At 60.0% G+C, this 23,333-nt stretch overlaps 2 protein-coding genes across 7 annotated transcripts in view; both read left to right on the plus strand.

Annotated features, from left to right (window-relative positions):
- Positions 1 to 4,869, plus strand: part of CCDC57 (coiled-coil domain containing 57) — a 101,454-nt gene extending 96,585 nt beyond the window's left edge. For 5 of the 6 annotated variants that reach the window (XM_060171706.1, XM_060171707.1, XM_060171708.1 and 2 more), the window contains one exon: positions 4,529 to 4,869. In XM_060171706.1, coding sequence (XP_060027689.1) covers positions 4,529 to 4,701 — 173 coding nt within the window. In that variant the 3' untranslated portion in view covers positions 4,702 to 4,869. The remainder of the gene's footprint in view (positions 1 to 4,528) is intronic. The other variant, XR_009544717.1, reaches the window with a different exon arrangement.
- A 1,479-nt stretch (positions 4,870 to 6,348) lies between these two features.
- Positions 6,349 to 21,604, plus strand: FASN (fatty acid synthase). Its single transcript, XM_060171705.1, has 42 exons — positions 6,349 to 6,623; positions 7,657 to 7,792; positions 8,318 to 8,470; positions 9,190 to 9,363; positions 9,762 to 9,962; positions 10,068 to 10,190; positions 10,268 to 10,383; positions 10,464 to 10,598; positions 10,745 to 11,207; positions 11,286 to 11,473; positions 11,558 to 11,747; positions 12,094 to 12,188; positions 12,297 to 12,431; positions 12,500 to 12,703; positions 12,793 to 12,908; positions 12,997 to 13,169; positions 13,254 to 13,445; positions 13,532 to 13,615; positions 13,699 to 13,878; positions 13,958 to 14,137; positions 14,220 to 14,423; positions 14,855 to 15,159; positions 15,294 to 15,680; positions 15,768 to 15,932; positions 16,006 to 16,124; positions 16,211 to 16,365; positions 16,501 to 16,704; positions 16,836 to 16,986; positions 17,066 to 17,244; positions 17,334 to 17,453; positions 17,543 to 17,665; positions 17,747 to 17,970; positions 18,051 to 18,243; positions 18,321 to 18,472; positions 18,554 to 18,645; positions 18,728 to 18,879; positions 18,962 to 19,207; positions 19,419 to 19,607; positions 19,718 to 19,948; positions 20,057 to 20,280; positions 20,369 to 20,467; positions 20,550 to 21,604. Exons 2-42 carry the CDS (start codon positions 7,666 to 7,668, stop codon positions 20,937 to 20,939), a joined length of 7,533 nt encoding a protein of 2,510 aa, XP_060027688.1. The 5' UTR covers positions 6,349 to 6,623; positions 7,657 to 7,665; the 3' UTR covers positions 20,940 to 21,604.
- The last annotated feature ends 1,729 nt before the right edge of the window (positions 21,605 to 23,333 follow it).

The raw sequence follows: 23,333 nt of genomic DNA on the forward strand, positions 1-23,333 counted from the left end.
CATAATGGTTATGCAAAGAGACTCTCAGGCCTGAGGCTCCAAAGTCCCAGGTTCAGTCCCCCCATACCACCATAAACCAGAGCTGAGCAAAAACAAACAAAAAAACAAGATATAAAATCTTAAAAAAAAAACAAAAAACAAAAAAACAAAGCTCAAGGACCCAGGTTCAAGCCCTGCCCATAACCCCCCTGCAGTGGGGAGAAGCTTCAGAGATGGAGAAACAGTGTTGCAGGTATCTCTCTTTCTCTCTCCTCTATCTTCCCCTTCCCTCTTGATTTCTTTGTCTCTACCAAATAAATAAATAAGTAAAATATTAAACAACAAAAAATTATGTATTTATTTTATGAGCAAGTTGAAGAGACTGATTGACCAAAACAGGAGTAGAACCAGTAGAACCTCAAGCCTCACACATACAAATCTTGCATTCTACCCACTGAGCCGAGCCACCTCCCCTACTTTTAAGTGGTTTTTCCACATTTAGTGGAATCTTTCCTTTTTTAAAAAAAAAAAATTGCTTGTTTGTAGGGTGGGGCAGAGAGCCAGAGCATATGTGATGTTAGGGATTGAGACCTCATGCCTGAGACTCCAATGCTCTATCTACTGTACCACCTCCAAACCTTGCTCTTTTTTTTTTTAACAGATTCTACCTGAGAGCTCTTGTCTTTATTAATTGAATTCATTTACAGTGAGTGCTTTTCTGCTGGAATTTAACTCCCCCATATTATTTATCTCCCATGAATCTTTTTCATTGTTTCACCTTGGAGAATCAAGTCTTATGCTAATCTGCAGACCTCCTCTGGGGAAGGGAGGAGGCAGGACATCTTTACCTTGGAAGGACTGAGGAGATACTTCCTGGACTCTTATCTTCTTTAGCTCTTTGACCAGTTTCTTTAGATTTGAAGGTTCCACTACTTTTAAAAAATATTTTATTTTATGTTAATGAGAGAGATACAGAGAAACACCAGAACACTTCTCAACTCTGGATGGTGGTGGTGCTGGGGATTAAAACAGAGACTTCAGAGCCTTAGGCAGTAGAGCCTTTTTGCAGAACCATCATGCTGTCTCCCCAGTTTGGATCCACCACTCTGGATTCTAGTTTACAGCAATGAACCAGTCTCAATGCTGTTGTGGGCTGCAAATGAGGGCATAAACAAAGGGCCCGGATCCTGTGCCACTTTGCTACCCATGCCACCCACACCCAGCCACATAGCCATGTCTGCTCCTCTGACCCCATGGCCTTCCTGTGGCCTCACTGTGGTGCAAATCCCAGCCCCTTGGACTGGAAGCTGAGCACAGAGCAAAGAACCTTCTGGGAAGACAGATCTCTCAAGTTTGTTTTGTGTGTGAGGGTAGAGGCAGGGATGATAACGGGTGTGGTGCCCACTCTACTTGTATGTGTGTGTGTGTGTGGGGGGTCCTTTATCAGATGGGTTCATGGAGAGGAGTCTCCCCAAGCCCTGCACTGGTCTTGGTAACAAGGCCTAGAACATTAAGATAGGAGGGAGCCTCTGAGGTAGGTCAGCATCTCCACTTTGTGCAGCCTCATCCATCTTCTCATGGGGGCTCACACCCTGTCCTGCAGCTTCTGTGCATCCTGTCAGGATGGGGTGACCACTGTCCCTGCAGGGAGGGACATGAATAACGCAGGGTGCCCCCACTAGGACTCAGCAATTAGGCTGCACAGTGGGTCCTCCACCCCCAGGGGCAGGAGGTAACCTATGGGTCACTCAGCCCTCCCTCACTCCCCCCTCCCCCAGTGCTGCCTGCCCAACCTTTGTCTCTCCCTCCCAGGGGTACAGGGATCACAACTAGCCCTGCCAGGCATGCTCAGCCTGTGACCACAGTGCCTTGAGCAAGACACAGCTGGGCGTGCAAGGCATCTGCTTTCCTGACCTCACCCAGGCCCCAGCACCACACACAGCAGGACTCCCTGCAGGAGGCATTTCTGGGGGCCCTCCCCCAAACACTCAGGCTCTGGGCTTGGGGCTTTATTCCACAGGTGGAAAGCATGGGGGGTTTAGAGTGCTGGGAGAGAGTTAAGTGAATTTAACTGTAGCAACTAGTCCAAAAGAGGGAGTCAGGTAGGGAGATGGTAGGCTGGGAGTTGGGGGTAATTGGCTTCTGAGAAGTGAGGGGCTCCCAGTGCAGCAAAATAGGCTGGTCAGTGGAGGAGTCAACCCCCAAAGAGGAAGAAATGCAGAGGAGCCAGAATGCCAAGCTGACCTCTCACCCCAGGGAAGGCTCTGGAACCTGATGGCAGGGAGGGCAAGCCCTGGCATGGTGCCCCATTCACCCACCTGGACAGGCCCAGCCTCTTCACTTTCCTGATAACATTAGTGCTACAGTGGCATCCCAAGCCCCACTTGTTTCACTTTTAGACAGAGACAGGGAGAATGGGAGAGACCACAGCACTGAAGCTTCCTTCAATACAATGGGAGCCGGGCTCAAACCCAGGTTGAGTACATGGCAAAGCACTGTCCAACTGAGCTATTTCCTGGGGTCTCACTTATTCTGTTGGCTAGATCAGAACTGCCCAGGGAAGCTGGAGCACCTTCTGGGGAAAAGCATATGGCAGGAGGTGGGCCCAAGCAGTCACCTAACCCAGCAACTGTGGGTCAGTAGTACTGGGAGTTCATGTGGGTAGGGGCAGCGCCCAAGGTTGCTTCTAGGGTATAGCCCTGGAGTAGCTACCTGCTTAGGGAGGATTGGAGGAGGGGAGTGTGTGTGTGTGTGTGTGTGTGTGTGTGTGTGTGTGTGTGGTGGTGGGGGGTGAGCTTCCAAACCCTGGACAAACTTCCATGGCAGTGGAGCTGATAAAGCTGGCTGGCAGGTGCACTGCAAGGAGGCATGGGCTGGGCATTCGGAGGAACCCAAAGGCAGTGTGTCAGGATTGGAGGCAGTCACCAAGGCTGTAGGGGCAAATAGGGCATTTGGGGCTCCTTGCCCCAGCATGACCACAACCCCTGCACGTGGAGCCCAGAAGCAGGAAAAGAGCAAGGAGAGCACTTAGGCCAGAGGTTCTATGAGTACTCACTGAGGTGCAGGTGCCACTGTGTCCACACTGCAGGGCAGGCACCCAGGCTTGAAAAGGGCCAGGGACCTGGACACATCTGGCTGAGCTCCAGCCTAGGGCTGCTGACCGGACCCAGTGCCAGCTGGCCCATCTCTGCTTCCTGAAGCACAGCCTTTCCCAGGCTGCCTGCTCCACTCAAGCTTCGTGTGCACTCTTATTTATTTGTATTTTTAAGATTTATTTCTCACCTGTAAGAAGGCTTTCACACAAGGCAAAAAGAAAGAGAGAGGGAAGCCAGAACACCATTCCAGTATAGGCAGTGCTGGGGAGTAGCCTCAGGCTGGAAAGTCCAATGCGACACCAGTTGAGCTATCTCCCCAGCAGGTGCAGCTTCTTTCCTCAGTGGCTGTTGTCCATCATCCCTTGGTTGTCCTTGTCATCCTCCTTCTTCCTCTCTCTCTCTAATTATCTTTATTTATTGGATAGAGACAGCCAGAAACTGAAAGGAGAAGGGGGAGATAAAGAGGGAGACAAAGAGACACCTGCAGCCCTGCTTCACTACTTGGAAAGCTTTCCCCCTGCAGGTGGGGAACAGGGTTCTAACCCGGGTCTTCATAGTAATATGTGCACTCAGGCAGGTGTGCCACCCCTCCCCCCGTTTAGACTTATGTATTTTATTTATGAGAGAACCAGAGCATATGCAATACCAAGGATCAAACATCTCATGGTTGAAAGTCCAACACTTTATTCACCATGCCACCCCACTCAGGTCCCCACCCTTCAGTGCTCCTAGCTGAGCTGCAGTAGGCCAGATGCTAGGTGGCCCTCAACTTTGTCCCCACATTGCCCCTCCAGGCCCTCACACTCTCCTGATATGTGGCTGGGCTTGGAGATACTGTGCAGACAGTGTGTGGCATGCCCATGACGTGCCCCTTCAGGGTCAGCCCGGCTCTACCTTCCCAGGGCTGGCAGTCACAGCCAGTTCAATTCCAGAGATGACTCAACGGTGCCCCCACGTTTGTATCTTTCAGTTGCTTTGTAAATCTCCATTATTGGGGGGGGGGGTAGGGGAGGGCATATTATAAAAGGAGAAGCTGGAAGGACCGAACACCATGGGTCAGACCCTGGCCCACAGGGTGAGGTTTTGCAAGGGCTGGCCCACGCAGTGTGGAGGCTGCCCAGGTTCGGCCACGCGGATCAGACTACTGGGCACGCGGTTCCACCTACATTAACCATTAATCCTGAACCTCCCCCTCCTCGGGGACCCATTGCAAAATGATCCCGGCAGGAGGTGGCTTTCTGGGGCCTGGCTGCTGCGTGCCCGCGAGGCCGGCCCAGGCCCTCAGGGCACCGGGAGCACGTGTACACCCAGACCTCTGGGCCCCCGGGCCGAAACCCAGCAGGCTAGCACCACCAGGAGGACGGAGCTGGGGGAGGGGGCAGGAAGCATCCCTCTGACTCGGCTTCCGGCACCTCGGCCTCACCGCCCCGCCCCCTGTTCTTCTTCACCTGCAGAACTCGCCACGCCCCCCGCGCCTCGCAGCCTCCCGGGGACTGCCATCACCGTCCACGGGGTGAAGGTGGAAGCCCACACCAAGGCCAAGCCTGCCCGGCTCGCCCGGGCTCCAGCCAGACCTCAGCCGGCCCAGCGGACACCCAGGATCCGGAACTACAACGTCAAGGACTGACTTCCTCCGCCATCCCCTCCTCCCTCCCCTCTCCCACTCCACCTTCCCCGCCTCCTGGGTACTAAGAGCCCCTGTTGTTATCTCCCCACGTGCACAGGTGTCTGAGTTTACGGGTGCATGTGTAAGGTAGGGTGGCTTGCAGAAGCATCTCTAAAATTGTGGATATGAGTTTGTCAGTGGTTTATTTGTCTGGCGCGGGGGAATGCTTAATGCTAAGGCTTCCACACCCTGCCTGTCATCCCCCTCCCCCCGTCATGGGCAGTGCCCCCATATCCGAGCCTGAGGGTCCCGGCGGTGGAGAATGAAGAAGGGCCACTCACAGCGCACGTGCCCCTCTCCCAGAATGGCCAGCACAGCGGACCTCAGGTCACCCAGCGGATCACAGCAGCACCGTCCCAAGCACTCCCCCCAAAGGTGCGCGCGCACACACACACGCACACGCCTTCCACCCGGCTCTGCACCTTTAGGGGCTCGGTGGGGCAGCTTGAGAGCTGATAGTCGCCGTGCTGAGGGATTCCCCCCCCCCCGCACGTGGAGTGGCCCCATTTGTCTGGCTTACAGGCCCATGGGGGGGGGGGGTCAATGTCCCCAGAGGCTCTAATAGTGGGGCAGCGCCCGGGGCCTGAGCACAGACTCAGGGAGGCCTTGCTCGGCCGCAGCCTCTGCTCTGCATGCCGAGAACGGCCGCGAGCAGAGCGCCCGGATCCTGCACGCCTGGTCGTGGGCAGAGGCCCATGGGCCGTCCAGATTGAGCCCTCCGTGGGACTAGCACCAGCGCCCCCTTTTCCGTTCCTTGTACTGTAGGACCCCGGGAGCCTCTCCTAAGCCGACCCCAGCGACCCCGGGGTGTCTGGTTGCGCCGTCCGCGGTCGGGGCCGAGGCCGCTCGGGCTGTCCCCGGCGTTAGGTTCCTCCTCTGCCGAAGCGGGAAGCCCGGTAGGCGACCCGCCCAGCAGCGCCCAGAGCGCGTCCGCGGCCACGTGCGCGCGCCAAGCCCCGAGCGCCGGGCAGCGGCTCCTTTGTTCCCGTCACACCCGGCCGAGTCCGCGCCGAGCCCGCTCGCCAGATGGCCGCGGCCTACTCAGCCCGCTCCGGGACCGACCGACAGCCGACTCATCACGCCGGGGGGCCGGATGGAAGCCATAGTTGCGCGGGCGGTGGTGACCGGCAATAACCCTGCCTGGGGCGCCCGGGCCCGGGGTCAACGACCGCGTTCTCCCCGCCGCAGCCCGCGCTGCGCTGGCCGCCCCGCCCCGCGCCCCCCGCCCGGCCCATCACCCTATCGCCTAGCAACGCCCACTCGCGCGCCGCCGCCGTGCCGTTGCGCACGCCCCCTGCTCCTGATTGGCCGCGTGATCGGCGAGCCCCGCCCATGGCCACGCCCCCGCATCCCCGAGAGCGGAGCCATGCGCCCGCCCGAGCGCCTCCGTGCTGTTCCTGGAGTGCCCCCCAAAAAACTAAAAGTGGCCATAGTGTGGCCAAAGTACGCCCTGCCTCACGTCCCCACGCACACGTGGCTCCTGAATCTCCAGGTGGGGACGGGCGGCGGCCCTGGCTGGCCCACAGCAGAGCCTACTCACAGGGCGGGGAGCGGAAGCGGGGGGCCAGGGGATCCCGCCCACAGCCCGGGCCGCGCGGCCTGCCCCCCCCCCGCGCGTGCCCGTCGGGGTCTCCGCGGGAGCGCGCGGCATCACCCCACTGGCGGCGGCGCGCCGGGTCCCGGGGCGCAGCCCCGACGCTCATTGGCCTGGGCGGCGCAGCCAAGCTGTCAGCCCATGTGGCGTGTCCGCGCGGGGACGGCCGCGGTTAAATAGAGTCTGCGCCGGCCTAGAGGGAGCCAGAGAGACGGCAGCGGCCCCGACTCCGCCGCCGCGCTCCATCCTCGCCTCGCCGCCTTCTCCGCCGCCTGCTCGCCCGCCCCAGGTGAGAGCGCCGGCTCGGGGCCGTTCCCGCCCGCCGGCTGCGGTGCCAGAGCTTGGGGGGAAGGGGGCGCCGGGAACAGCCATTTTGGGCGCGGGCGGGGGTATCGGCGGCCGGGCCGAGGGGACCCCGCGCCCCGACCCAGCCCCCTGGGGTCGCCCTGCTCGCCGGCCGCGGCGCCGCGTGGGGGGGGCAGCGCTGGAGTCTTCCCGGGGGAACCCGCCGGCGTCACGTGGGCGACACCCAGCCCAGTGGTCGGCGACGAGTGCGGGCGCGGCCGAGGCTCTTTATCCCGGGCTGGGGGAGGGGCCGCGATCTGCGCTCGCCGCTCCCGGTGCGGCGCCACGAGGGCCCGAGGGCGGCGGAGAGCAGCCCCCAACCCGGCCTGGCCGCACGGCTCCAGGGCGGCCCTGGCTCCCTCTGGGCGCCTTGTGGAGCCGGGAGGGGGCTCGGCAGGGCGGCGAGCAGCTTAGTGTCCTGAGGCCTCACCTGCACAGGTGTGTGGCGGGGCAGAGCGGCTGGGGGCCAAGCCTGGCTGCGGTGCCCACGTTTCCCCATCCAGCGTGGCCCCAGCTCTGCCGCCTTTTCCAACCCATCCCTGCCTGCCTTTTCTTTAGCTGAGCCAATCTCCAAAGCATCCTGGCCATGGCTTTTCTTGTCCTGGGAGGGCCTTGGGTCTTTCTCTGGAGTGGCCGTGCGTGTTTCTTGGAATGAAAGCCCATTGCCGGGCACAGGGTAGGGGGCTGCAGAGACAGTGCCACTAAGAGGAAGGCTACAAGGCAGCCATGCCATGGTGGGGTCACTCCAGGTCAGGGTCGAGTCCCAGGAGACCCGTTCCCTTGAATGAAGTGAGAACTGCCTGAACTGTAGTGGACACCACCCCTGGGGCGTCCATCCAGCTGGCTCACTGCCTAGGAGCTGCTTCTGGTTGCGGGGCTTTCTTGCAGCTCAGATCTCTGGGTGGCTGGGAGGAGGAGAAGGGAGAGCAGGAGATCAGGGGGCCTACAGGCTGAGCTGACCTCGAATCCTCCTGCAGAAAGCAGTCATGGAGGAGGTGGTCATTGCTGGCATGTCCGGGAAGCTGCCAGAGTCAGAGAACTTGCAGGAGTTCTGGGCCAATCTCATCGGTGGTGTGGACATGGTGACAGACGACGACCGGCGGTGGAAGGCCGGTGAGTGGGCAACCAGATCTGGCACACACACACCCCGGCGCCCCCCCCCCCCCCCCCCCCCCCCCCCCCCCCCCCCCCCCCCCCCGCCACACTGCAGGCCGGGTGCTTGCTGGAGGCAGCTCCCATGGAGCTCGGCCTCCAGCCTGGCTGTCAGATAAGGCAGCTGGCTCAGGGAAGCTGGTTTGACTCCCTCACACCCTATGGGTCCTTTCTGAGCAGCTCTACCTGATCTACGGGCTGTGAGTCAGCAGGGCCTGGGTGGCCCGGCCCAGAGCAGGGCCAGCACCATGAGGCTGAGGGGTCCCTGGCCAGGACTGCCAGCTGGAGGAAGCTCACTGCCCCTGTGGCTATGCTCTGGGATCCCCATACAACCAGGCATCCACTGGGTCCCTCTGTAGAAATGGTGCTGGGGACCAACCCTGCCTAACTGCTTAGCCCTGAGTGGCCTGCAGCCATCTCTTGGGGATTATGTGACTGCTCACTGCCTCACCACCAGCCTAACCCAACTCCACCTCTGTCCTGTAGGACTTTATGGTCTCCCCCGGCGATCTGGCAAGCTGAAGGACCTGTCCAAGTTTGACGCCTCCTTCTTTGGTGTCCACCCCAAGCAGGCACACACGATGGACCCTCAACTACGGCTGCTGCTGGAGGTCACCTACGAGGCCATCGTGGATGGAGGTGGGTGGCCGGGGAAGTCTGGGGGAGGCCAGCTGGCTTCAGGCAGGCAGGTTTCACAAGGCCCTGGCTTGCCTGCTGCCCCAGTTTTCTCACTCCCCATGTTGGGCCATCAATCCAGGGTGAGGTGCTGGCATCTGGGCCCCAGCGTTCCCACTGTCCATGCTCGTGTCCACTCTTCTCTGCTGGCTGGCATAGCACCCTGGTCCACCCCTCTACCGCATGGGGCCTTTCTGACCAGCAGGGGGACCTGGTGTCCTTCCAGGCCTGGGGCCAGTATCAAGGGGGGGCGGCTGTGGACACAGTCCCCAGGGTGGAAGTGGAGCCTGCTTCTGACCGGGTCCCACCCTGGGGCCTTGGCCACCACTCCCGGCCCTCCCCCGCCCCCTGCCAGTTGAACACTTAGCCTTTGTCTCCTTTCCCTTATCGCCATCCCAGGCGGGCAGCCCTTGGCACTTGGGTGCTTATTGGCCCACAGGATTTGCTGGACCCTGCCTGGGACACTAGGGGCCAGGGGAGTCACCAGAGACAATGCTGCTCTCTGTCCTCGCCTCTCACCACCACTGGCCTTTGCCTGACCCTGGCGTTGACCCTGGTGCCCCACCTGGTGACCCCACTGCTTTGTCCCAGGTCCTAGCAATCTGTTTCTCAAATCTCTCTTGTCTGGGTGCGCGCACCCCCCCCCCCCCACGCACACCACATCTGACTGCTGCTTCCTGCAGGCATCAACCCGACCTCACTTCGGGGGACAAACACTGGCGTATGGGTGGGTGTGAGTGGCTCTGAAGCCTCTGAGGCCCTGAGCCGAGACCCTGAGACACTCCTAGGCTACAGCATGGTGGGTTGCCAGCGTGCCATGATGGCCAACCGCCTCTCCTTCTTCTTCGACTTCAAAGGTAGGTGCTCAAGGGCTGGTGAAATGGCTCTGTCCCTGACCCAAGTTCAAGCCCAGCCCCCACCACACCGAGGAGACTAGTCTTTTTCACTATCTGTTTCTATCTTTTTCTCCAAAAAGAAAAAAAAAAAAAAAGGCCTAGTCACAGCACACTCATTACCGTGTGCAAAGACCTGGGATCTCCCACCTGCGGGAGAGGGTTGGGAGGCTTCATGAGGAGTGATTGCAGTACATTAAACTAGTGAAATGATTGTTGGAAAAAAGAAATAGGTACTTCCACAGCTTCATCTCATGGCTAGGTAGCATCTCTCTGTCCAACTCCCCGTGGAAGGCTCTGGGCTGGGCAAGAGGGCAGCTCACTGGAGTCAGGGCCCTACTGAGTCCTTGCCTTGACCGCAGGCCCCAGCATTTCCCTGGACACAGCCTGCTCCTCCAGCCTGCTGGCCCTACAGAATGCCTACAAGGCCATCTGTAGCGGCGAGTGCCCCGCAGCTATCGTGGGCGGCATCAACTTGCTGCTGAAGCCTAACACCTCCGTGCAGTTCATGAAGCTGGGCATGCTCAGCCCCGAGGGTGCCTGCAAGTCCTTCGACGAGGCTGGTGAGAGCTGGAGGGGTGGGCCCCAGGGACTGTAGCTTCAGCTGGTCACTCCAGCCTACCTCCAGGGGGTGTCCAGGCTCTGAGCTGCCTTTGTGCTGCCCTCAGGGAATGGCTACTGCCGCTCAGAGGCCGCAGTTGTTGTCTTGCTAACCAGGAAGTCCCTCGCCCGGCGGGTATACGCCACCATCCTGAACGCTGGCACCAACACAGATGGTTATAAGGAGCAAGGTGGGACTGAGAGGCAACCCTCAAGGGTCTGGGTGGTTGGCAGCTGTCAGGGTGCTGAGGAGGCCCCCCTCTTGCAGGTGTGACCTTCCCCTCGGGAGAATCCCAGGAGCAATTAATCCGATCCCTATATGAGCCCGCTGGACTGGCCCCTGAGTCCCTGGAGTACATTGAAGCTCATGGCACAGGCACCAAGGTGAGGCCCTGACCCGGCCTTGCCCCACCCCCCAAGAGGGCCTCCGCAGGGGTCCTGATGCTCCCCGTGTCCTGCACCAGGTGGGAGACCCCCAAGAACTGAAAGGCGTTGTCCAAGCCCTGTGCTCAAAGCGCAAAGAGCCACTGCTGATTGGGTCCACCAAGTCCAACATGGGACACCCTGAGCCTGCCTCAGGACTGTCTGCACTGATCAAGGTAGGGCATCCAGTTGAGCCAGGTGGGGAGGAAGGAGCACCCCCACCCAGGTCTCCTGCCCAGCTGGGGGCTGCCTGGGGACCTGAACTGGGAGACCACTAGGGGCCCTGGAGCCAGTCAGCCGACACCACCCCACCCACCCACAGGTGCTACTGTCCCTGGAGCATGGGCTCTGGGCCCCCAACCTGCACTTCCACAACCCTAACCCTGATATCCCAGAACTGCATAATGGACAGCTGCGAGTGGTGGACCAGCCCCTGCCTGTCCAAGGGGGCATCGTGGGCATCAACTCCTTTGGCTTCGGCGGGTCAAACGTTCACGTCATCCTGCAGCCCCATCTGCAGCCAGCCCCTGCCCCAGCCCCCCACGCTTCTCTGCCCCGGCTGTTGGTATCCAGTGGACGCACCCCCAAGGCTGTGCAGGGCTTGCTGGAGCAGGGCCTGCAGCATAGCCAGGACCTGGCCTTCCTGAGCATGCTCAACAGCATTGCTGCCACCCCCATGGGCACCATGCCCTGGAGGGGCTACACCCTGCTGGGTGCCCAGGACAGCAGCCAGGAGGTGCAACAGGTGCCTCCTGGCAAGCGCCCACTATGGTTCATCTGTTCCGGTGAGCCCCTGGCCAGCAGCCTGGGAGGGTGGTGTGGACGGTGGTCGGCCTATCAACTGACTGGTCCTCTTCTGGCAGGGATGGGTTCACAGTGGTGCGGCATGGGCAAGAGCCTCATGCGCCTGGACACCTTCCGCGACTCCATCTTGAAATCTGATGAGGCTGTGAAGCCCTTTGGGATGAAGGTGTCAGACCTGCTTATGAGCACAGATGAGAATACCTTCGACGACATGATCCTCACCTTTGTGTCCCTCACTGCCATCCATGTGGGTGCCCTAAGGACCTGATGATGGATATGGGCTCGGGTGGCCAGGAGGCCTGGCCTGGCCTGACTCACCCTGTCTTCCCAGATTGCCCTCATCGACCTGCTGATTGCCATGGGCCTGAAGCCTGATGGCATCGCGGGACACTCCCTGGGAGAGGTGGCCTGTGGCTACATGGACGGCTGCCTGTCACATGAGGAGGCTGTGCTGGCTGCCTACTGGAGGGGCCAGTGCATCAAAGAGGCCAATGTTGCACCGGGTGCCATGGCAGCTGTGGGTAGGCACTGCCTGAGACCCCTTGTCCCTCTTCATAGGGACCTCTGAGGGTTTCCACAGGGGTGTCCACACTGGGCAGAGTAGGAACCCAGGACCACTTTGCATCTTGCTGGATTGCTGCCCAGCCTAGCTGTGGATGGGTGGGTGAGGGGTCGTCTGCCCTCTGGGGGCAAAGGGGAACAGGCACAGCCTCCATCCATGGGATGCAGGTAGCAGTAATGCAGCCTCTGCCCCAAGATCAAACGGTGTGACCTGTGGGAGTGAAAGTCCCCAGACTGTCATTACTGTTGCATGCCATTCTTCCCTGGGGCAAGGGGATGCCCTCTGAGCCATCCCTGCTCACACAGGCCTGTCCTGGGAGGAGTGTAAGCAGCGCTGTCCCCCTGGCATCGTGCCTTCCTGCCACAACTGCGAGGATTCAGTGACCATCTCAGGACCTCAGGTGGGCCCTGGACGCTGGTGTTAGTACCCTTTATGCCTCGCCTGGTGGGAGCTGGGGGTAACTGGCTCCCTGAGAATGCAAGCCTAGCCCCCGATCCCCACCCTATAGGCCTCAGTGTCTGAGTTTGTGAAGCAGCTGAAGCAGGAGGGTGTCTTTGCCAAGGAGGTACGCACAAATGGTGTGGCTTTCCACTCCTACTTCATGGAGTCCATAGCCCCCACGTTGCTGCAGGTGCTCAAGAAGGTGGGTGCAGGCCTGGGGGAGGAGGCTGGGCAGGGCAGCTGGAACCCCACTGACACTCCTGTGCACAGGTGATCCAGCACCCGAGGCCCCGCTCAGCACGCTGGCTGAGCACCTCCATCCCTGAGGCCCAGTGGGGCGGCAGCCTGGCTCAGATGTGCTCTGCTGAATATAATGTCAACAACCTGGTGAGCCCTGTGCTCTTCCAGGAGGTGCTGCGCCACGTGCCCGAGAATGCTGTGGTACTGGAGATCGGGCCCCAAGGCCTGCTGCAGGTGCGTGTGCCAGGGCCACAGGACTAGGGGGCTGTCCCAAGGCTATGGGGGGGGGGGAGTAGGACACTTAGCCCTGTGTCCCCCACCAGTCTGTCCTGAAGAGAGGCCTCAAGTCTAGCTGTACCATCATCCCCTTGATGAAGAAGGGCCACAGAGACAATCTTGAGTTCTTCCTCACCAACATGGGCCGGCTCCACATGGCAGGGTACGTGCTTGAACCAGGCCCTGGGGGGAGACCACTTTCCCCGCAGGCCAGGTGTGTTCCTCACACCTCTTCCCACCTCTCCTACCAGCATCAACGTTGACCCCAGTGGCCTGCTCCCCCCTGTGCCGTTCCCGGCCCCGCGTGGGACCCCCCTCATCTCCCCTCACATCCAGTGGGACCACAGTCAGACCTGGGATGTGCCCACCTCCGATCATTTCCCTAGTGGCTCCAGCTTCTCCTCTGCCACCGTCTATAACATCGGTGAGCTGAGCGGGTAAACCAATGCTCGGGCTGCGTGGGATTGCAGGGACTCTAGGTACCAGCACTGACCTCTCACCTCCACAGATGTCGGCCCCGAGTCTCCTGACCACTACCTGGTAGATCACTGTATAGATAGCCGTGTTCTTTTCCCTGCCACTGGCCAGCTGTGCCTGGTCTGGAGGACCCTGGCCCGCACCCTAGGCCAGAGCATGGAGCAGATGCCTGTGGTGTTTGAGGACGTGACCCTGCACCAGGCTACCATCCTGCCCAAGGCCGGTGAGTGGGGTGGTGGCAGGGGTGGGTGGCCAGGCCTCCCCTTCCTCCTCAGCTGAGCTTCCTCATGCCCCGTCCCTCCCCTGCAGGGACTGTGCCCCTAGAGGTGCGTCTGCTGGAGGCCTCTCACTCCTTTGAGGTGTCTGACAGCAGTGGCAGCCTGGTTGTGAGTGGTAAGTAGAGGCGCTTGGTGGCAAAACCTGGGGGTCCTGGTGCTCCCACACTCCCTGAGGGCCTTCTGCTTCCCTTCGAGCAGGAAAGGTATATCACTGGGAGGACCCTGATCCCACGCTCTTCAATAGTCCAGAGACTGCACACAACTTGGACTCCACGGCTGCCTTCAGCCTGACCCAGGGTGACGTGTACAAGGAGCTGCGCATCCGTGGCTACGACTATGGCCCCTACTTCCAGGGCGTTGCAGCTGCCAACCTCGAAGGTGGGGCAGGAGGGCAGCTTTAGGGGCAGCGGTGGGCCTGGCAGGAAAGACCCCAAGGCCCACAACCCGTCCCCCACAGGCACTGCTGGCCAGCTACTGTGGAAGAATAACTGGGTGACCTTCCTGGACACCATGCTGCAGATCTCCGTCCTGAGCATGGACCAGCGCTCCCTGCGCCTGCCCACCCGCATTGGTGCCGTCCACATCGACCCCACCATCCACCAGCAGAAGGTCCACTTGGCACAGGGAGACACCCCAGGTAGCCTTTGCCCTGCCCACCCACATCCCCAGTGCTGCAGCCCCTGTGACCACCCCCTGCCTCACCCACCGTGTTCCTGCAGTGGTGGACGTGACGGTGGACAATGTGTTGGACTCCACACTTGCTGGCGGTGTGCTCTTCTCCCGCATACACACCTCAATGGCCCCACGGCGGCCTCAGGAGCAGCTGGCACCCATCCTGGAAAAGTTCTGCTTCTCACCATACATTGAGGATGGATGCCTGTCGGGGAGCACTGATTTGCAGGAGCAGCTGCAACTGTGCAGGGGTGAGGCTCTGGCCTCCACTGGGCGTCCTCACTTGCCTCTCAACCTGGGAGCTACATGCACACACAACCTGGCTTTGGGACCCACTGACCTGCAACCCCCCTCCAAACAAGGACCCTCATCTTCTGAAATACCCACAAGGGACAGGCTGACGATCCAGCTGTGGCCCTGCTGTCTGGGGCGGGGGTGGGGGTGGGGGTGGTGGTGGTGGTGGTGGTGGTGGTGGTGGTGAGGGCCTAGGGATGCAGGTACATTGGGGAACTGAACCCTCCTCGGGCACCTACCAAAGCCCCCACAGCCTTTTGATGCCTCCTGGTCGGTACTTTCCCCTGGGCCAGGATATAGTGCTGCCCTCCCATCTACCTGTTTACTTACCCAGCCAAGTAAGGGTCTTCAGCCCCCTGAGATCCCCCCCACACCTGTCTCCATGTAGGGCTGGTTCATGTGCTACAGAAGAAGCTGGCCCAACAGGGGCTGAAGATGGTGGTGCCTGGGCTGGAGGGTGCCCAGGTCCCCCAGGAGCCCCCACAGCATGGCCTGCCCCGCCTGCTGGCAGCTGCCTGTCAACTACAGTTCAATGGGAGCCTGCAGCTGGAGCTGGGGTGCCTGCTGGCCCAAGAAGGGGTGCTGCTGCAGGAAGACACCTTGCTGGGTGGCCTGCTTGACTCACCAGCCCTCAAAGCCTGTGTGGACACAGCCCTGGAAAACATGCCCAGCCTCCGGGTGAAGGTGGTGGAGGTGGGTGTCACTGTGGTCTGAGTCACGCCAGTGCCTGGGGTGCTGGCAAGAGGTATGGTCAGCAGTGGGGCAGGAGCAGCACCCACGTACCAAGATGCCTCTCGGGCAGCTGACCAGGCCAGGCATCTCTCCAGGTACTGGCTGGAGATGGCCACCTGTACACCCGCATCCCGAAGCTTCTTGGCACCCAGCCCATGCTGCATCTGGATTACATGGCCACCGACCGCCACCCAGAGGCCCTGGAGGTGAAGCTGCAGCAGCTCGGCCTGGCTCAGGGCCAGTGGGACCCCACCGCTGAACCTTCCCCCACCAGGTTAGGCCAGGCTGACTTTCTGGTGTGCAATTGCGCCTCAGCCCCTCTGGGAAACCCAGCCTTGGCCCTGACCAACATGGCAGCCGCCCTGAAGGAGGGTGGCTTCCTGCTGCTGCACACTCTGCTGTCTGGACATGTGCTAGGGGAGACCATGGCTTTCCTCACCTGCCCTGAGCCACAGCAGGGCCACCAGAGCCTCCTGAGCCAGGTGAGGGAGGCTGGGTGGCAGGGGGGAGGAGAGCTCACCTACACTGAGTACCCAGCACTGAGCACCTGCCTTGCACCCACCTCACAGGATGAGTGGGAGCACCTGTTCACAGGGGCTGCCCTAAACCTGGTGGGCATGAAGAGGTCCTTCTACGGCTCCGTGATCTTCCTGTGCCGCCGCCCTACCCCGTCCACCAGCCCGCTCTTGCTGCCAGTGGAGGACACCAGCTTCCAGTGGGTGGACTCGCTGAAGGTCAGTCTTCCCACATGTACCCAGCACCTCCCCCAACCTGCCCTCCCAGTGCTGACCTTCCCCTGTCCTGCAGGACATCCTGGCCGAGGGCTCCTCACAGCCGGTGTGGCTCACAGCTGTGGGCTGCCCCACCTCAGGGGTTGTGGGCATGGTCAACTGTCTGCGCAGAGAGCCTGGCGGGCACCGCATCCGGTGAGTGCCACTGTGGGTGAGCACCCCCTACCCCCCCCCCTCCTTTCCTTCACTGTGCCCACTCATGGGCTGCCTGCCACCTGCAGGTGTGTGTTGGTGTCCAACCTCAGCAACACAGCTTCTGTTCCTGACCTGGCCCGAGGCTCCCAGGAGCTGCAAAAAGTGCTTCGAGGCGACTTGGTGATGAATGTCTACCGGGACGGGGCCTGGGGCACTTTCCACCACTTTCCAATGGAGAAGGGTAAGCCCCCTGGATGGACACTGGAGGGCCAAGGGGGGGTGCCTGGGGTCCTTGGGTGGAAGCCCCACTCCCTAGGGCTCAGCAGCCCTGTGTTCTGTGACATAAACACACACACACACACACACACACACCCAGAACGACCAGAGAAGCTGACAGAGCATGCCTTTGTGAATGTCCTCACCCGCGGAGACCTGTCCTCCATCCGCTGGGTCTGCTCCCCGGTGTGCCATGCCCAGCCCTCCAGCCCTGGCATGGAACTCTGCACCATCAGCTATGCCTCCCTCAATTTCCGGGACGTCATGCTGGCCACCGGCAAGCTTTCCCCTGACGCCATCCCAGGTAAGGCCGAGTGCAGACCTGGGAAGAGTAGTAGCATATAGGGGCCTGGCCTCCATGCTGTGGGCACTACCCCCCCCCATGCCCTGTAGGCTCACTGCCCAGGCCCTTCACTTAGCTCTATCCTCTTCCAGGGAAGTGGACCACCCGTGACTGCATGCTGGGCATGGAATTCTCAGGCCGGGATGCCAGCGGCAAGCGGGTAATGGGGCTAGTGCCTGCTGAAGGCCTGGCCACCTCTGTCCTGCTGTCTCGGAATTTCTTGTGGGATGTGCCCTCCAGTTGGTGAGTCACTCTGCCTGTCAGCCTGGCACATGCACTGCAGCCAGGAGTGGACCCCTGTGACCCTGTGCTCTGCCCTCAGGACCCTGAAGGAAGCAGCTACTGTGCCTGTTGTCTATACTACTGCCTACTACTCGCTGGTGGTGCGTGGGCGTGCACGGCGTGGGGAGACCATTCTCATCCACTCAGGCTCAGGGGGTGTTGGCCAGGCTGCCATCTCTATCGCACTCAGCCTGGGCTGCCGGGTCTTCACCACCGTAGGTGAGCCAGTATCCTGCCTGCCTGCCTGCCTACCTGCCTCTCTCTCCCACCTGCCCTGGCCCTGGGCTCACCAGCAGTCTATCCTGCAGGATCAGCTGAAAAGCGGGCCTACCTCCAGGCCAGGTTCCCCCAGCTCGATGACACCAGCTTCGCCAACTCCCGGGACACGTCCTTTGAGCAGCATGTGCTGCGGCACACAGCTGGGAAGGGTGAGCGATGGCTGGCCACAGGAGGCAGCGGGGGGGGGGGGGCAAGGTGGGGTGCAGAGAGCCTGATGTGGAGCCCTCTTGTCCTGCAGGTGTGGACCTGGTCCTGAACTCCCTGGCAGAGGAAAAGCTGCAGGCCAGTGTCCGGTGCCTGGCCCTGCACGGTCGCTTCCTGGAAATCGGCAAATTCGATCTTTCCAACAACCACCCCCTTGGTGAGACCTGGTGGTAGCAGGCAGGCAAGTGGGGTCCCAGGTGGCAGAGGCCAACAAGACTGAGTCTTCTCCCACCCCCAGGCATGGCCATCTTCCTGAAGAACATCAGCTTCCACGGAATCCTACTAGACGCCCTCTTTGATGAGAACAATAGTGACTGGCAGGAGGTGTCTGGTCTGCTGCGTGCAGGCATCCGGGACGGTGTGGTGCAGCCCCTCAAATGCACTTTGTTCTCCAAGGAGCATGTGGAGGATGCCTTCCGCTACATGGCACAGGGCAAGCACATTGGCAAAGTGGTGGTCCAGGTAAGAGGGTCCCCTGCACCTTGGCCCTGGTCCCAGCCCTGGCTCCTGTGGGCAGTTCTGAGTAACTGATTCTGCTGTAGGTATGTGAGGAAAAGGAGGCTACAGAGGGTACCAGGTCTCTGACTGCTGCCTTGTCCAAGACATTCTGCCCTGCACATAAGAGCTACATTGTGGCTGGTGGCCTGGGTGGCTTTGGGTTGGAGCTGGCCCACTGGCTAGTGCAGCGTGGTGCCCAGAAGCTGGTGCTGACCTCCCGATCTGGGATCCGCACAGGTGAGCAGGGTATGGTATGAGGAGGGCCTGAGTACTTGGCCCTGGGCACTGCCCATCTCATCACGCCATGTCCACAGGCTACCAGGCCAAGCAGGTGCGGGAGTGGCGGCGCCAGGGTGTGCACGTGCTGCTCTCCACCAGCAATGCCAGCTCACTGGATGGGGCACGGGCTCTCATTGCCGAGGCCAAGCAGCTGGGGCCCGTGGGTGGTGTCTTCAACCTGGCCATGGTGAGTACCGTCCTGAGGGGGGACACCCCCCCTGCAATCCCCCAGCTGCCCGCAGGAGGGTGCTGAGCGAGCCTCCCCCAGGTACTGAGAGATGCCATGCTGGAGAACCAGACTCCTGAGCTCTTCCAGGATGTCAGCAAGCCCAAGTACAGCGGCACCCTCAACCTGGACAGGTGGGCACCCTACCCTAGCCCTGGCTCAGGTTGTGAGCCTCGGAACAGCCAGCTGGGGTCTGACATTCTCCACTGTCCACAGGGTAACCCGGGAGGCCTGTCCTGAGCTGGACTACTTCGTGGCCTTCTCCTCTGTGAGCTGCGGGCGTGGCAACGCAGGCCAGACCAACTACGGCTTTGCCAACTCCAGCATGGAGCGCATCTGTGAGAAGCGACGCCACGATGGCCTCCCAGGTGGGCATGTGCCTGTCTGTTGCTCTGCCCCTTGTGCCCCTGCCCAGCCCACACTCACCACGCCCTCCCTTCCTTCCTGCAGGCCTAGCTGTGCAGTGGGGCGCCATCGGTGATGTAGGCATCGTGCTGGAGGCCATGGGTACCAATGACACGGTCATCGGCGGCACCCTGCCCCAGCGCATTGCCTCCTGCATGGAAGTGCTGGACCTCTTCCTGCAGCAGCCCCACCCCGTCCTGAGCAGCTTTGTGCTGGCCGAGAAGAAGACAACCTCCCAGGGGGACAAGGACGGCAAGCTGGACTTGGTGAAAGCCGTGGCACACGTCCTGGGTATGTGGGCTGCCACCCTCAGACCCCACCCTCACCCCTCCACCCCAAGGCCTGCCTGTTTGTCCCTGGGGCCGGGGGTCAGGCCTGCAGGGGTGGGGCATTGCAGGAGCCATGGCAGGGTGGTCTGAAGAGATGGCACCTCACCTATTACCAGGATCCTGCTCCCACAGCCTCAGCCCTCTCTGAGGTGCCAACCAGTGTGTGTCCATAGGCATCCGTGATATGGCTGAGCTGGGCCTAGATAGCTCACTGGCCGACTTGGGCCTGGACTCCCTCATGGGTGTGGAGGTGCGGCAGATACTGGAGCGCGAGTACGACCTGGTGCTGTCCATGCGTGAGGTGCGCCAGCTCACACTGAGGAAGCTTCAGGAACTCTCCTCCACGACCAGTGCCGCTGAGGGTGTGTACAGGGCCCCAGGGGTGCCCTGCCAGGGCTTGTGCACTGGGCCTTCTGAAAGCCCCTTGGGGGCCCATCCTGGCCCGCCCTGCATCTGTCTGTCCCTCTCACAGAGCGAAGCAGCCCCCAGCAAAAAGAGAACAGCCCCTCCATGCTGCAGGCCCCACTGAATGTTAGCTCCCTGCTGGTGAACCCCGAGGGCCCAACTCTGACGCAGCTGAACCTGGTGCAGAGCTCTGAGCGGCCCCTGTTTCTGGTGCACCCCATTGAGGGCTCCATCACCGTGTTCCACAACCTGGCCGCCAAGCTCAGTATCCCCACCTATGGCCTACAGTGCACCCAAGGTAACTGCTGCCCCCACACTACCTCTTCCCACAGCCAGGCTGGGCCTGGGCCCACCTGCCGTGTCCCCATCTTGCCAGGGCTGAGCCCCCTGTCCCTGTCCACCACAGCTGCACCCCTGGACAGCATCCAGAGCCTGGCTGCCTACTACATAGAGTGCATCAAGCAGGTGCAGCCCGAGGGGCCCTACCGCATCGCTGGCTACTCCTATGGGGCCTGCGTGGCCTTCGAGATGTGCTCACAGCTGCAGGCGGCCCAGCAGGGCCCGTCCCCTGCGCACAACAGCCTATTTCTGTTTGATGGCTCCCACACCTTCGTGCTGGCCTATACCCAGGTAAGCAGCAGGGCCCCCCCCCCCCACCTACCAGGAGGACTGGGCTTTCCAGGTGGGAGCTGGGCTACAGCAGTGCCCCCTCGTGCAGGGCTACCGCGCCAAGATGACACCAGGCTGTGAGGCAGAGGCAGAAACTGAGGCCTTGTGCTTCTTTGTGCAGCAATTCACGGAAAGTGAGCACGACAAGGTGGGTGCACTGGCTGCACGGAGGGCTGCCTGGGTGGGGGAGCCCCGGGCACTGGGCACCCACTCAGCCTCATCCCTTGCAGGTGCTGGAGGCCCTGCTGCCTCTGCAGAACCTGGAGGCCCGTGTGGCGACTGCGGTGGACATGATCGTGCAGAAGCACCCAGGCCTGAACCGCCGCGAGCTGAGCTTTGCCGCCCTGTCCTTCTACTACAAGCTGCGCGCAGCTGAGCAGTATTCACCCCGGGCCACCTACCATGGCAACGTGACACTGCTGCGTGCCAAGACGGGCGGCCTCTACAGCGGGGACCTGGGGGCTGACTACAACCTTTCGCAGGTGTGCGACGGCAAGGTGTCGGTGCATGTCATTGAGGGTGACCACCGCACTCTCCTGGAGGGCAGCGGCCTGGAGTCCATTCTCAGCATCATCCACAGCTCTCTGGCTGAGCCTCGAGTCAGTGTGCGGGAGGGCTAGACCACACGCTGCCCACACCACCCTGCCACACTGCCCTACCCAGGTCAGAAGGTCCTGCCGGTGGGACCCCGCCTGCACACCTGCCCGCTGCCGCCCCATAGCCCCAGCCCTGTCACTGCCTCCACCCTGTGTACCAATGCCCAGGCCGGCCTCTGGGACAGGCTGACCCTCCCGCATGGCTACCTGCCCTGAACCCGGAGACCTATTCTGGTCTGTGATGGGTCACCCAGGTGGCCAGCCCATGGCTCCAAGTGGAGCCTCCCTATTTATTGTGTCACTGGGGAGCCACCAGGGCCACTTCCTCTGAGAAGGCCACAGCCCCTCCCACAGGGGAGGAGGGAGGGGTGAAGGAGGGCTGGCCTAAACCCCTTTGCCCCAGGACCCCCATGATGCAGGGGCCTGTGGAGGATCAGCTCTGGAGTGTGGCCTCACCTACTTATCCCCCTTTGGTCTGTGCGCGCGCGCACATGCGCGCGCGCGTGTGTGTGTGTGTGTGTGTGTGTGTGTGTGTCAGTGTGTCATGAAACATGATTTTAATTGCTGCTCAGATTTTGCATTGACTGTCAGTGTGAAGAACTATCTGTACCCTGTTGCGTTTCTATACTCACCTGGTCAAAGTGCTCACCCGGAGCCTCCCTATTAAACTCACTGTGGTGAGCTCTAGCTTCCTGGTGTCCTCTCTTCCTTCTGCTCCCCTGCAGGTGGGGTGTGTGGCTGTGCTGGAGAAGGTAGCCCTGAGCACAGATGCCCCCTAGGCCACCTGATGAGTGGTCTCTGGCTGGAGACATGGACAACTTCACTTACCTGGCCTCTTGTGCACAGCCGGTCAGCCATGTGGAAGGAAAGACAGCATCAGGGGCCTAGGCGGTAGTACAGCAAGTTAAGCACACATAGCACAAAGCACAAAAACCAGCATAAGGATCCCAGTTCAAGCCCCCAGCTCCCCATCTGTGGGGGGGGGGTCACTTCGCCAGTGGTGAAGATCTGCAAGTGTCTTTCCTCTGTCTTCCCCTCTTCTCCATTTCTCTCTTACTCAACAACAACAGCTATAACAACTACAAGAGCAACAAAGTGTGAAACACAGCCTCTAGGAGCAGTGGATTCGTAGGATAGGCTCCAAGCCCAAGCAATAGCCATGGAGACAAGATTAAAAAAAGGAAAGACAGCATCAGGGGCTGAGGCTTGGTAAGGGTGGGCTCTGAACAGGTGCATCCAAAGGACCTGCCGGGGGGAGTAGGCCTGTCTTCCTTTCTGGAATGGTGTGGTGAGCCCCGGGACAAGCCAGAGACTGTTCCAAAGGAGGTTCAGACTTGAATTTCCACCCAAGCCAGAATTCCACTCAGTCCACACCCCAAAGCTGCACTTTGCAAAGCAGCTACCATCTGCCCAAATATGGAATTATTGCCCACTATGGAGAGGTAGCATAGTGGTTAGGCTGAAAGATCATGCCTAAGGCTCTAAAGTCCCAGGTTCAACCCCCAACACTACCAGAGCTGTGGGGAGAACTGACCTTAGAAACACAGCTAATTTCTTTTCTTTTTTTTTTTTTCTTCAAGATTTTACTAATGAGAATTATAGGAGAAAAAGAACCAGATACCACTCTGGTACATGTGCTGGTGGGGATTGAACTCACGACCTTATGCTTGAGAGTCCAATGTATCTACTGTGCCACCTCCCAGACCACACACAGCTGTATTTCAAAGCAGAAAGCAGCCTAGGTATAAAAAGTTTCATGGAGACCAAGTGATGATTTCCCCTAGTAGAATACACTGCTGTGGATAGGGGCCCAATTGAGAGCCTCTGTCACAACATGAGCACTCTAATTGAAATTGGGAAGGAAGAAAAAAGTACCCTAGGAGTTGGTGTGGTGGATTGGCTTCCCAGCATGAGGTCGTCCTCTAAATTTTATTCCCAGTATCACGTGTGCCAGAGTGATGCTCTAGGTCTCTCTCCCTCTACTTTCATAAATAAATGCATCTTAAAAAAAACACCAAAAGCTGAAAAGTAAAAAGACACTGGGGACAGTAGAATTGTATAGACTCAAGTTCCAGCAGCAATAGAGTTGTTCCCCAATGGCTCAGTGGTAGAGTGCAGGGCTTATGTCATCTCACGCATGTCAGAACACTTTCAGTTCTATTAAAAAATTGGGGGAGAAATAGACATAGCAATTATAAACTCATGTCCTGAGAACATCCATGAGTTACAAGGAAGCAAAGATTACAGGGTAAATAACCCTACAATTAAAACTGATTATTTTTAAATCTTCCCTCTTAATTGAGTGGGCTGAAGGGCTATCGAGTCAAATTAGCATCTGTAAAACATCTGATGGTACATTGGATGAGAGCATCTTTCTGGGTCAAAGTTGTTTGTAACCAGAGCACTGCTCAGCTCTGG

The sequence above is a fragment of the Erinaceus europaeus genome, chromosome 14 (assembly GCF_950295315.1).
Source record: "Erinaceus europaeus chromosome 14, mEriEur2.1, whole genome shotgun sequence".
Lineage (NCBI taxonomy): Eukaryota > Metazoa > Chordata > Mammalia > Eulipotyphla > Erinaceidae > Erinaceus > Erinaceus europaeus.

Bases quoted from the DNA above. Each gene is read 5' to 3' on its own strand.
- FASN (XM_060171705.1), top strand. From the start codon at position 7,666: ATGGAGGAGGTGGTCATTGCTGGCATGTCCGGGAAGCTGCCAGAGTCA. The intron at 13,879-13,957 runs GTGGGGCAGGAG...CGTCCCCCACAG, and splicing joins TGCAGCTGCCAACCTCGAAG to GCACTGCTGGCCAGCTACTG. The intron at 17,666-17,746 runs GTGAGACCTGGT...TCCCACCCCCAG, and splicing joins TTCCAACAACCACCCCCTTG to GCATGGCCATCTTCCTGAAG.